This window comes from Nerophis lumbriciformis, linkage group LG06 (genome assembly GCF_033978685.3).
Source record: "Nerophis lumbriciformis linkage group LG06, RoL_Nlum_v2.1, whole genome shotgun sequence".
Lineage (NCBI taxonomy): Eukaryota > Metazoa > Chordata > Actinopteri > Syngnathiformes > Syngnathidae > Nerophis > Nerophis lumbriciformis.
In genome coordinates, this window is record NC_084553.2 from 44,918,451 (window position 1) to 44,930,967 (window position 12,517).

The 12,517-nt window shown below is 39.8% G+C and overlaps 1 protein-coding gene across 2 annotated transcripts in view; it reads right to left on the bottom strand.

Moving 5' to 3' along the window:
• Nucleotides 1-1,216: 1,216 nt before the first annotated feature.
• The window catches only part of znf710b (zinc finger protein 710b), a 34,182-nt gene continuing 22,881 nt past the window's right edge, over nt 1,217-12,517 (bottom strand). For both annotated transcript variants that reach the window (XM_072913378.1, XM_061964432.2), the window contains exons 2-5: nt 10,784-12,358; nt 8,117-8,308; nt 7,875-8,046; nt 1,217-1,498 (exon numbers count right to left, since the gene is read on the bottom strand). In XM_072913378.1, coding sequence (XP_072769479.1) covers nt 1,317-1,498; nt 7,875-8,046; nt 8,117-8,308; nt 10,784-12,316 — 2,079 coding nt within the window. In that variant the 5' untranslated portion in view covers nt 12,317-12,358 and the 3' untranslated portion in view covers nt 1,217-1,316. The remainder of the gene's footprint in view (nt 1,499-7,874; nt 8,047-8,116; nt 8,309-10,783; nt 12,359-12,517) is intronic.

Genomic DNA, 12,517 nt, shown 5'->3' on the forward strand with positions numbered 1-12,517 from the left:
TGGATGGGTGGATTTTAGCAGTAACATTTTCTTAATTTGTTACGGTTTTCTTATTACATTAGTTTAACTGTAATAAAATGAAATACTAAATGTAGTAATAAATAGTTTTGTTTTTTTACTAATATTTCTATAAAATAACTATTCTTGCAGTATTATGACAATGTTCCTAAAATTATGACAAAAACAATTCCATAATTTTTTGTAACTCTATAACTTCATTTTTTGTAAACATTAACTAGGCACCGCTGCACGGCCTGTGATAACTTTTTCTTGTCAGCAAAATGTCCCAAATGTAGAAATTAAAGGATTCACAATCCAATGTAAAACATTACTATAACAAAATCAACATGACAACTAAATGATGACATTCCAGACAAGCCAAGCTTATTGTTCATTTAAACTAGAGATTTTTTTATTATTAAATATTCCATGGTTAAATTTCCATGATGCTTTAGTTTGATAATGTTGAACTAGTCTTTTGCTTTTATCATCAAAAAAAAGCGGACTGACCTGCATGGCAGGACAGGGGGAGCCCACCTCCCCGAAACAGAATCATGAGGAGCAGGCAGGACCATCATATTTAGTCCACTTTCAATTCACACTATTTTTTTTATAACATATACAGAATGTACACTTGGAATATTTTTCTCCTATTGAATTGAAAGTGAAGAAAAAAAACAACAACCTGCCTAAACTCCAAACAAACACTAAAGAAGAAAAATGCTCCTCAGTTTGCACTTCAAACGAGTCAAATGTCCAACCCTACAGAGTTCATAAGACCGTCTGGACTTTTACAGTCTGCTTCCCTCCAGTTTACTGAAGACAGGCTTCCTTAAAAAGGAAAACAAAAATCTTCCTCTACGAAAGCTCGCTTTATATTGGCTCAAAAACTGTCAAAATAAATAAAAATAAAAAAACAGGTATAGCAACTAACTACACAGGTTAGACTATTGATGTCAAGCTAAAGTCACATGTGTTGTATCTCATTGGTAGAGGAGAGAGTGCATGTAAGGATTGTTATGTTCATAAGTGCATTGCAATCTAAAGAATATAGTGACAATGTATCAAACATGTAGTTATGTATCAAACATGTGTACTGTAGTTATGTATCAAATATGTATACTGCAGTTATTACATAGCCTAACTGGCCCTTACAGTCCAAAAATATACGCTTGTGATTAACAGGAAGTCCAATCAATGGCCTTTTCTTGTACCGGTAGTTATTGATCCACGCATACAACACAAACTTTCACAGTCTTCTCCTTGAGAGTCAAGTCACTCGTCTTATTCTGCGCGTTAGTTCTTTCCCAGCAAGTTCACGGTGTGGCGTAGGCGTTGGTGTCCTTGCCAAAGTTGTAATAGTCCTCCATGTCTTCCATGTTGGCCGTGGTCAGCTTGGTAAGGTTCTGAGAACCGCTATTGTCCATGTTGTCGGGCGACGTGAAGCCGAAGCTCTGACCTTCATATTCCCCCTGGTTGTCCATTTCCGGAAGCACCTCTGGATATGGAAGGCATAGAGGGGGAAAAAAGGTAAGTTTAAAAGGACGGTCCACATTATTAGGTACACCTGCATATTCTCATTGGAGTTGATATAGTTTAGCTGAGGCGGGTCCAAAGCGTGGCCCGGGGACCATTAGCGGCCCGCAACTTGTTTATCGGCCCGCGACACATTCTTTACACGAAAAAATAAAATATGCAATTTTGGGAGAGATAGATAGATAGATAGTACTTTACTGATTCCTTCAGGAGAGTACCCTCAGGAAAATTAAAATTCCAGCAGCAGTGTACAGAATTGAGATCGAATTTAAAAAGTAAAAAGTAAATAATGGGGGTATAAATGGAAACAAAATAGAATATTACAATAAGAATACAAATAAAAAGCGACAATGAGAATAAAAATATAACAGTAAAATAAGAATATAACAAGAGAAACTAGGCAGTAGTGACCATGTTATGAAAAAAACTGAGAAACTGCATGTCAATGCTGAAATGTGCAAGCCAAACTTAAATACTAACATTAGCATGCTAATAGTTAGAATGCCTCAAGAACCAAGTCATGTCTCTGAAGCGTACATATGTGAAATTAGCTTAAAAAGTTAGCATGCTAACAGTTAGCATGTCTCGGTATGAAAATGTCTTATTGTTATCATTATTATCCCGATAATTTTAGATGTGCTCAAAGTTTTCAAAAACTACTTACACTGAAATCTTTTAATTTAAAAAACACAGACACATTCAAACTGTATGTATGTAGCTCGAGTAGAAAATTGAATGTGCCTAGGAAAGCAACACAAGCATTATAAACAAAGTAATATGGCAGAAACAAAATAACATAAATAAATAAAATTAATGTGGAAATTGCGCAAAATAATAAGATTCTTTTTTATCAATATTGAAATCATCACTACCGGTATTAATCAGGATTATTGGTTATGTCTGGTAAAACAATGTTGGGGTGTGAATGCGACGCCATCATTTAATTTGAAATATCTAATAAAAATGCTCTAGATTAGGGGTCCCCAAACTTTTTGACTCGGGGGCAGCATTGGGTTAAAAAAAGGGTTAAAAAATGTGGCCGGGCTGTGTGTGTCTATATATATATTCCTCACGCACTAAATGACTTAAAGAGTGCGCACTTGCCGCACGCTTGCCCAACACTGCGGCGCGAGCGCGATGATGTCACGTTACCGATGGGAAAATGCATTTTTAGACAATTTGATTTGCCTGAGCGGCTAGGAAAACTAGAGAGTAACAAGCCGTAGAAAATAGATTAGAAAGGAGAAATAAAAAAATTAAAAATTGAGACTTCCTGCGGGCCGGATTTTGGGGACCGCTGCTCTAGATAAACGTTATCTATATATTTAAAGACAAATATTTGTGTTTTTGTTCATTAATAGAATCGATGTGTCCGCTTTTTCTCAGTACATGATGCCTTTATCTCTATTTTTACATTTTCATAGGAGGTATTTTTAAAGTTATGTATATACTACTGTACATGTACTAATGTGTGTACATGTACATGCTGTATCGGGACAGATCCATTGAGAGTTTAAGGAGAAATATGTCCTATAGGAATTAATTATACACCATAAAACATAAACAAAGTGCTATGTCACATGAATGGTTTTTAAAGTAATAACTTTGTGGAATGAAAAAAAAAACAAGTAATTTAAAAAAACATGGTGTGTACTTTTTGATATCAATATAAAACAAAGCAGTTTGGCTAATGAAGATGAAGTCTAATAAACAAGCTTTTTTATTTTCTAACAAAACCTCCTAGTTGTTCAGTGCAACAGTTTGGCCAACAAAAATAAACAGGAGTGATACCTCTCACATCGAATACACAATGTTTGCGCCACACAGACAATTCAGCCTGTGTTCAATTCGATGAGATGACAAGTCAATGGCGTTTTAAAATTGTGTTTTTATCATCTTCGTCTTTTAAACAAAGGTAAAACCGTTTTTATCTTTTAACCTTTTCGAACAAGTTGTGCATGCTTTTATTTCAAGTCGCCTGGACTACTGCAATGCACTTTATGCTGGCATTAGCCAAAAAGCTCTCTCCCGGTTGCAGTTAGTCCAGAACGTGGCAGCACAACTTTTAACAGGGGCCAGGAAACGCGAGCATATAATCCCAATTCTTCAGAGTTTGCACTGGCTCCCCGTTCATTTTAGAATTGATTTTAAAACCTTGCTGTTTGTTTTTAAAGCTTTACATGGACTGACACCTCATTATATCTCGGACCTCATCCACATTTACAATCCTGCGCGCTCTCTGAGGTCGGAGAGCCAGCTCCAGCTCGTAGTGCCCAAGACCAGACTTAAAACCAGGGGAGACAGGGCCTTCTCTGTGGTCGGCCCTAAGCTCTGGAACACTCTGCCCCTCCATGTTCGAACTGCTCCCACAGTGGAGTGTTTTAAGTCTCGTCTTAAGACCCACTTTTATTCTCTGGCTTTTAACACTACGTGAGTTGTGTGGTCCTCTGTGTTTTTAAAATTTTGATTTCTATTTACTGTTTTAATTGGTTTACCCTTTAAAATCGTTTTTAATCGTATTTATTTTATATTGTTTTTTATATTGGTTTTATATGTAGTTATTTTTTGTGTTTTTATTCAGTCATTGGTGGAGCTAAGGGTAATATTTGAATATTGTTTTTAATATTGTTGTGCAGTACTTTGGAAACATTTTTGTTGTTAAATGTGCTACATAAATAAAGTGGATTGGATGACAAAACATTTTAGGTGGTAATGATGTTATTGGAACACTGACAAAGTTAGCAGTTAAAATAAAGGACGACTTTATAAACAAGTTGTGGCAAGATTGCCTGCTGCATGCTAACTCTCAGTCCCAGCAGCTGACGAAAGGACTCTAGTTGCACGTTCAAAATGAAACTGCAACATCAAATATTGTTCTCCTCCAACAGCATTGCGCTCTTTATCGCACACCGAGACTCCATGGAAGTAGAAGCGATTGAAATGAAGTGAAACAAAGTTATTGGCTCTGTTTACTCAGAGGGAACATTTTCAAAGCAAAGTTTGAGTAGTCGCTACCATGTTTCCTCGAGCCTAATGGCTCTAGTGTGCATGCGCTGGCGCTGCGGGTTGTCAATTTCCAGGAAGTAAGCAGTGTTACCTAAAATGCATGAATACATTACGGTTTTTCGGTACTTAAAAATTTGAACGGTATTACTAACCGTCTGGAGTTTTATCGCGGTTTATCATTAAACCATTTACCGTTACATCCCTAGTCAAGTACCAAGTTAATTGACTGAGGTGTTGGGCTGTAAAATTGGCTAAAAAAAACCTGCTAGAATGTTAACGTCAGCATGCTAACAGTTGCCCTGTTTTAGGAGTATGAAGCCTTCGGCTGTAAAATTGGTTAAAAAAGTTAGAATGATAATGTTAACACTACCTGCAGCTGTACCTGTTTAATTCAGGACAAAATGAGGTATATGCTTCGTTATCGATAACTTATAATATATAATAACATAATAATTATGTTTAGCACTGATTGACATATATTGTATTGATATCTTTAAAGGTGCCATATGTAATAATTTAATGTCAAATCATCATTAAATGGCCCTGATATGTCAAAAGGCAATAATAAACTATGTTCTTTTCGAATACCTTTATAACTGATAACGGTAGTTCAGCCGGGATATGATCATTTCAAAATTATATTTAGATCCCCAAAATCACAAATAATTTCATATAATTTCTCTTTACATCATGTCCGAAAAGGAGTAGGAAAAAGAAAAGCTTATTTAATCCTACCCCTTTCCCACTTCCGAGCGTTTACAAATACTCAAATAAAATAGCTCATGACTTCTTTTTGTAACACAATTACATCAGTGAATGATTAATACAGCAGTTCTTGCAATATATAATTAAGGCAGTCATGATAAACATATTGAGATGAAGAATATCCCGTTTTCAATAGGGTTGAAGGTATTTCTCATAATTCTTCTTCCTTGTACTTTGTAAGCACTATTAATTTGAACAACCTCTTAACCTGGATCATTGCTTAATCCATTCCATTGTTTAATTCCACATACTGATATGCTAAAGGTCTTAAATGTTGTACGTGCATACAAATGTTTTAAGTTAGTTTTTCCTCTAAGGTTATATTTCTACTCTTTAGTTGAGAAGAATTGTTGTACATTCTTGGGTAGCAGGTTATAGTTTGCTTTGTACATCCTTTTAGCGGATGATTTTACCAAATCGTTGAATTTCAATATTTTTGATTCAATAAATTAAGTGTTTATATGTTCTCTATATCCAACATTATGTATCAGTCTAACTGATCTTTTTTGTAACACGGTTAGTGAATGAAGTGGACATTTGTAGTTATTTCCCCATATTTCTGCACAATAACGCAGATATGGTAACACTAGCGAGCAGTAAAGAATATATAGTGATTTTTGGTCCAAAACATATTTAGCTTTTTTCATGATTGAAATATTTCTTGCCACCTTATGTTGCATATTTTTTATATGTGCATACATGGAAGAGAATGCAGTGCGTCAGGTTGGATGCAACATGGAGTTATGCTGAATGAAATGTGGTAATAATTTTATTGTTGTCCTGGGCTTGCCATCAAAGTAGGCCTATGCGATATCCATCCATCCATCCATTTCTACCGCTTGTCCCTTTTGGGGTCGCGAGGGGTGCTTGAGCCTATCTCAGCTGCATTCGGTCGCCACCTCATCACAGGGCCAATACAGATAGACAGACAACATTCACACTCACATTCACACACTAGGACCAATTTAGTGTTGCCAATCAACCTATCCCCAGGCGTATGTTTTTGGCGGTGGGAGGAAGCCAGAGTACCCGGAGGGAACCCACGCAGTCACAGAGAGAACATGCAAACTCCACACAGAAAGATCCCGAGCCCGGGATTGAATATATTTCGGTGGTCCGTGTGGTCAAACGAGACATTTTAGCAAGGTAATGACAACAATCTGTCCCGACTCCCGACTAAAATATTGCTGCGTAACTTTACAAATACATTTGGCTAACAAACATCAGTAAAATGTGGCATAATTACTTAGTAAACCATCTTGCAAGAAGCATAAACAGGAGAAACCTACAGCGTAGGACTCGTCAATTGCCATTTGAAGTTCCTTGGAGTAGGATTCGGCTGCGTATCTGGCAACCTCAGTCATGGAGTGTGGGAGGGGACTACAGAATTTTGACTGTGATTGCAGTACCATTTCTGTTCACATTACTACATATGGCACCTTTAATGTACAATATGTATTGCAATGGGCCCCGCATCCTTACATGCTTATGTATGAGGCCCTCGCAGGAAAAAAGTTTGGATACCCCTGAATTTAACAGTTGACATGTGCGTTTGGGTGCCGCTCTGAGACACATTTGATTTGCGAAAATAACGCTGATTGGCCAAAATGCATTGGACAAAGTCGGAAAATCTTGGAGGGACTGATTAATGGCAGAGAGAAGCAAAATGTGATGACAACCATGGAACAGGAACTGCGGTAAATACGCCTCTGTCCCGGCTGCTCAGTACAATAATGCACTAAAACGTTTTTTTTTGTTTGTTTGTTTTACACGTGAATGGCAATTAAGTGTGACTTAAAATATAAAACCAAGGAGAAAATTTGATTTTGGAATATATTACTTAATTTTTCAGGTAAATCTACTGCTAATTCAACCTCAAAAGATGTTGGTTGCATTTTATTTTCTATATTAATATTGTATTATTTCTATAATGGAAAAAAAAAATTGGTTACCGTACTTTAATTGAAAAGTTCACAAATGTTGAAAATGTGAGCAGAAAAGGTTTCCTTTTGTTATTTCAACCTAAAGTGTTGGTTGCACTTTATTCAAATATGATGTAAATGCAAAGGCCAATTATTGTTGTTTACGTTTGTGTTTGTATCCATAATTCATTTATACATAATTCCCTGAGAAGAAATAAGAAGAATATAGGAAACTTTACCTGCAATTGCCAGCATCCACTATTTATTTCACTGTCACACTGGTTGTTTTTTTTTTTGCTAAAAAGTTACTGAATCGCTTCGGTTCGTATCGTTCTAAAATAATAATGTTGTCCCTGAATCGTACTGGCAACCACAAATTCTGAATTGAATCCTTACCATGAATTGATTAACGTGGACCCCGACTTAAACAAGTTGAAAAACTTATTCGGGTGTTACCATTTAGTGGTCAATTGTACGGACGATGTACTGTACTGTGCAATCTACTAATAAAAGTTTCAATCAATCAAAATCACCCCTAGTCAAAATAGAGCCTTGTGTGCATACAAAAACTCACTATTACAACTGCAATATGAGATGTGTGTATGCAGAAGTTTTAGATTTTTTAGAGTTTTTTAGCAGGCTGACCTTGTCCTTCAGGGGACACGTCCATCCCGTGTTTGACCTTCATGTGCCTGCTGAGGTTGCCCTTTAGGTTGAACTTGCTAGTGCAGTAGGGGCACTTGAAAGGCTTACTGCCAGCGTGCAGATGCATGTGGCCCAGCAGGTTGTACATTCTGTTGAAAGATTTGCCACACACCTGGAAACAACAGAGGACATGATTATCTACTGTATGTCTACTGAAGTGACGCCTGACCTTTCACACTTGCCTTGCATTTGAAGGGCTTGACGGGCAGGTGGACGATCATGTGGGTCTTTAGTGTCTGTTTCTGAATGAAGCTCTTGAAGCAGACATGACACTGGAAGGGCCGCACGCTGTTGTGGATGAGCATGTGTCTCTTGAGGTTGGCAGACAGTGTGAACTCGCGCGAACATACTTCACACTTGTGGCCTTTTGTGCCCTGCAAGATGCAAAAAACCCCAAAAACTCAACTTTTAACATGCAGGGTTTAAATTACGAGGCACACTACCTGGATATAACCAGCAGAGGTGTTGTCTAAATAAGCTAAAAACACCTGCAAATGGTAGGCGCTTGCAAATAAAGTCAGATTTTCAGCTATCGTTTTTAAAGGGGTACTGTACCTTTTGGGGGAGTTTTGCATATCATTCACAATCCTTATGTAAGACAAGAACACATGTTTTTCTTTTATGCATTTTAACTTGTGAAATATGGCACATACAAGGGGACTAACAATGCAGCAAATGGGAGTACACTATTCTGTCCATGAAGCAGTCTTAAAAAAACATCCAAAAACTGCCAACAATACGCTATTTACATGTCGTGACCTGAATATGAACCAATTATTTGCAATCTTGTTATTATAATCGCTAATACAAATGAACTATTTTTAGTGGCATCGTGATCACACAGAGAGCCAATTAGCTTATGATGCTATATTGACATACTGAACCAGTGAGATGCTGCATCGCCTCTGAGCTGGTGAAAGTTAATTCTAGATTATAAATCACACCTCTCTCCTGGATAGTAGAACGTTGTTGCCATAAACCGAGAAGTTAGTTAACTTTGACATCCAACTTAAACCCAGAGATGGCAAGAAAGACAGTAAAAAATTCACATTTCCAGCAGCTTTACAAGGGTGGCAAGGTTTCGGAAAAAGGTACTAAAAATGGCTGTTTATATGGTCTAAATTAAGTGTTAAATTAATTCTATTTATGAATTACAGTTAAAAATGCAACAATAAACAGTATTAATGATAACCGCAGTAAACCTCCCGATGGTTAGTATTATCGTTTTAAATTAAAATGATCGTAAAACTGTTTGATAACTGCACTTTAATAAACTCACGGACTAACTGGCACCACCTCGCCAGCTTATATGCCAACATGAAAACAAGAGGCATTAACGTCTTTTCCCATTAGGAAACAACATAGCCCAATCTGAACTTGTAGGAACACATTACTGTCTGAGCAACTCAAATATTCAATTGTGCACATTAAATATACAAGTTGTGTTCTCTTAGTACAGAGTGATCGTTCTATACTCAGAGGAATACGAGACAGGTGTTTTTACGGTGCGTTCAAGGTCCTCTGAACAGAGTAGAATTCCACAACGCCTGCCAGAAATAATAATAGATTTTATTTGTGAGGCACTTTTCATTTATAAACATCTTAAAGTGCTTCTGTACAAACAAATATTTAAAACAATAAAAGTGTATCCATTAAAACAGATAAAATACTAAGACTAAAACACTATCAGTGAAGCATAAGAAATACAAAACACGTAAAATAGTGTTTTTAACAATTTGTCTATATATTTAGTTATTTTAAAATATATAGCTTGGTCAAAACATTTCAGAGTGTGTGCAAGTATTTTTTGAGCACATTCAACAATACCGCAATAATAATGATAACGATGATAATTTTTGTCATGATAATCTTGATATGAAATTTTCATATTGTTACATTCCTGATTACATTGTCTGTTAGAAACATCGTGTGGGGATCCACAAATAATATTCAAGCATGACTTCTGTTTTTGGGTTAAGGGCAATCCCTACTAAACACAACAGGGCGCTACCTATTTTTGACACAACAATCTCAACTTCACAACTTTTTAGCAAAACAACTTTTTGATTTAATTCATTTTAAACCTCTGCCTCATCAATACCACATCTCCACATTGGTGAGCCTTTGACTTGAGCAATATCTAACAAGACCGCTGGACATAGCATCGGACATTCAGCGCGGTACCTCAGGCTAACAGACTGCTATCAGCTATTAACTGCTGCCCCGGCCAAAGTGGAGATTAACTCTTTTGATGCACTTCAACTTTAACATCAATAACACAGCTTTGGCTTGATCAACGTAGAATGTCAGCGCAGACACACAATGCTGACATGGAATGCTAACATCATAGCTAACTATCGTAGCTGTGAGTGTCAAGTTGACCAAGTTTTTGCAGAACAACACATGTCGGTGGTTTCACTCATGGAAGGCCAGTTTTAACTTAGGGAAATTACCCAGGATGTGACTAAGTATTTCCACGCCATGGCCGGGTGACGGTCATAGCAATGCCACTTGGAGGATCCTCCGGGCTACTGGTAAGTACTGTACTATAATTTAATCGTAAAACGATTGTTAAGGTGACTATATGGATGTTTGAGGGCTTTAATATTGTTAAAAACTGTATGTTAACCGTTTTTTTAATTCTCTATACAAATATTTTATCTATTATTAAAAATCCTACTTCGCATAAATGTGTTGTCTCGTCCGTGTCCGGTCCCAAATAACCCCGAAAAACAGAGGACAAATAACCCCGAAAAACTAAGGACAACTCTAAATCCCCAGTAAAACATTTGAAAAGTCAATGTTCCACTCCAGTCCTGCAGGTGGCAGTAAAGCTCTGAGATAGTTACCTTGTGTGTGAGCGAGTGCTGACGTAGATGGTGCAGTTGCACAAACTCCAATCCGCACTGCGAGCAGGTGTAAGGTCTGGGGCTCTGATGCTTCAGCAGGTGGTTCTGGAGCTGACTGCGGTATGCGAAGGACTTGTTGCACTCGGTGCACTGGAAGGTGTGAGGGCCCTGGTGGCTGACCTGATGACGCTTGAGGTGGGCGTACGTGGGGAACTCCAGGCCGCACTGCGAGCACACGTGGCAGCGCCCGCGCTCGTGCTTGACCTCGTGCGCCCGCAGCTCGCTGGGGTAGGCGAAGCCGCGGCGGCAGAAGCGGCAGCTGTAGGGCTTGACGTCGGTGTGCTGCAGCATGTGGCGCTTCAGGTGGCTGGTCTGCGTGAAGCCCTTCTTACACACGGTGCACTTGTGTGGCCGGGTGCCCTGGTGGGTGAGCAGGTGTGTCTGGAGGTGGCTGGGCTGCTTGAATAACTTGCCGCAGTGGGGGCACGCGTGCGGCTTGATTCCGTTGTGGCCCAGAATATGCGTGACCAGGTTGTACTTGGACGTGTAAGACTTGTCGCACATTCGGCACTTCCAGCGCTTAAGACCATCCCCCACGTCCACACAGTAGGACTCGTCAATCTGGATGTTGATGTCCAGTCGGTCCACCCTGCGGCCGCCGTGTCTTCTAGGGGGCTGCGGCTGCTGAGGCTGCTGCTGGTGCTGCTGCTGCCCAACCCCGCTCCCATCCGTCCACATCATGTTCTGGTTACTGTCTTCGTACTCAGTCCCCATGGCGATTTCCCCCGAATCGTAGCTGCCAACTTCGCTGGTTTGGAAGTAGCTGCTGATGGCTTCATCTTGTTGGCTCGGCTTCATCATATTGTTCCCCTGGTGATCAACTTCCGCCTCATCCTCTCGGACACTTCGACCATGACCCCCGAGGGGGCGCTGGCCCTGCAGTCCCCTGTGCTCCCCTCCTCTGTGGGGCACCTGAGTAGGAGGCGGGTGGACGTGCGTGTTGGCTTGCTGCTGGTTGGAGGCCTCACGCTCACACTCTGCACAGTTCTTGTTGGTCCCTCGTAGGGTGGCCGGGTCCACTTGAATTAAACCCCCTCTGGGAGCCATATTGTTAAGCATATGAACACAGGAGCTCATACCAGAGTTCACCACTTCCCCTTTGATGTGACACACGGTCCCGTCAACTGCTTGAGGCCTGTGACGCTCAGGCAACACCATCTTCACATCGGGATGCTGAGGAGGCCCCTGCTGCCACCTCCTCTGGCTGCAGCTGGGTTGCATCTGTCCGTCTTCAGTTAAGTTGTCTCCGAGGTAATCTCCGTTGGCGCCTATGAGCTGGTCCGCGTACTCGTAGTCCACTCCGTCTACTGGCGGTGCGGGAGACTCTTTTGATTCGCCGGTGTAGAAGCCGTTGGGTGCGATGGTAGCGCCGAAGACTTCATTCTGGGAGATGAGACCTAGCACGGCGGCCTGGGCCAAGGACAGCACGACGACTGGATCTGTTTGTGTGTCTGTGTCCACCAGCCTGGCCATTACCTTGGGCTCACATCTACCCAGGCGCCGGCTCGCCTCCTCCTGCAGACACAAAAGACAAAGAGGCATGTACTTCAGTAAATGTAGAGCAGGATTAGTACAAATCCGTAACATTTTGTAAAAATGTTGATCAATTAAGCAGAATCATCAAAAAAAAAAATGCGCAGGAGCTAAGAAACAAGCAGTCAAGCACTCAGAGTG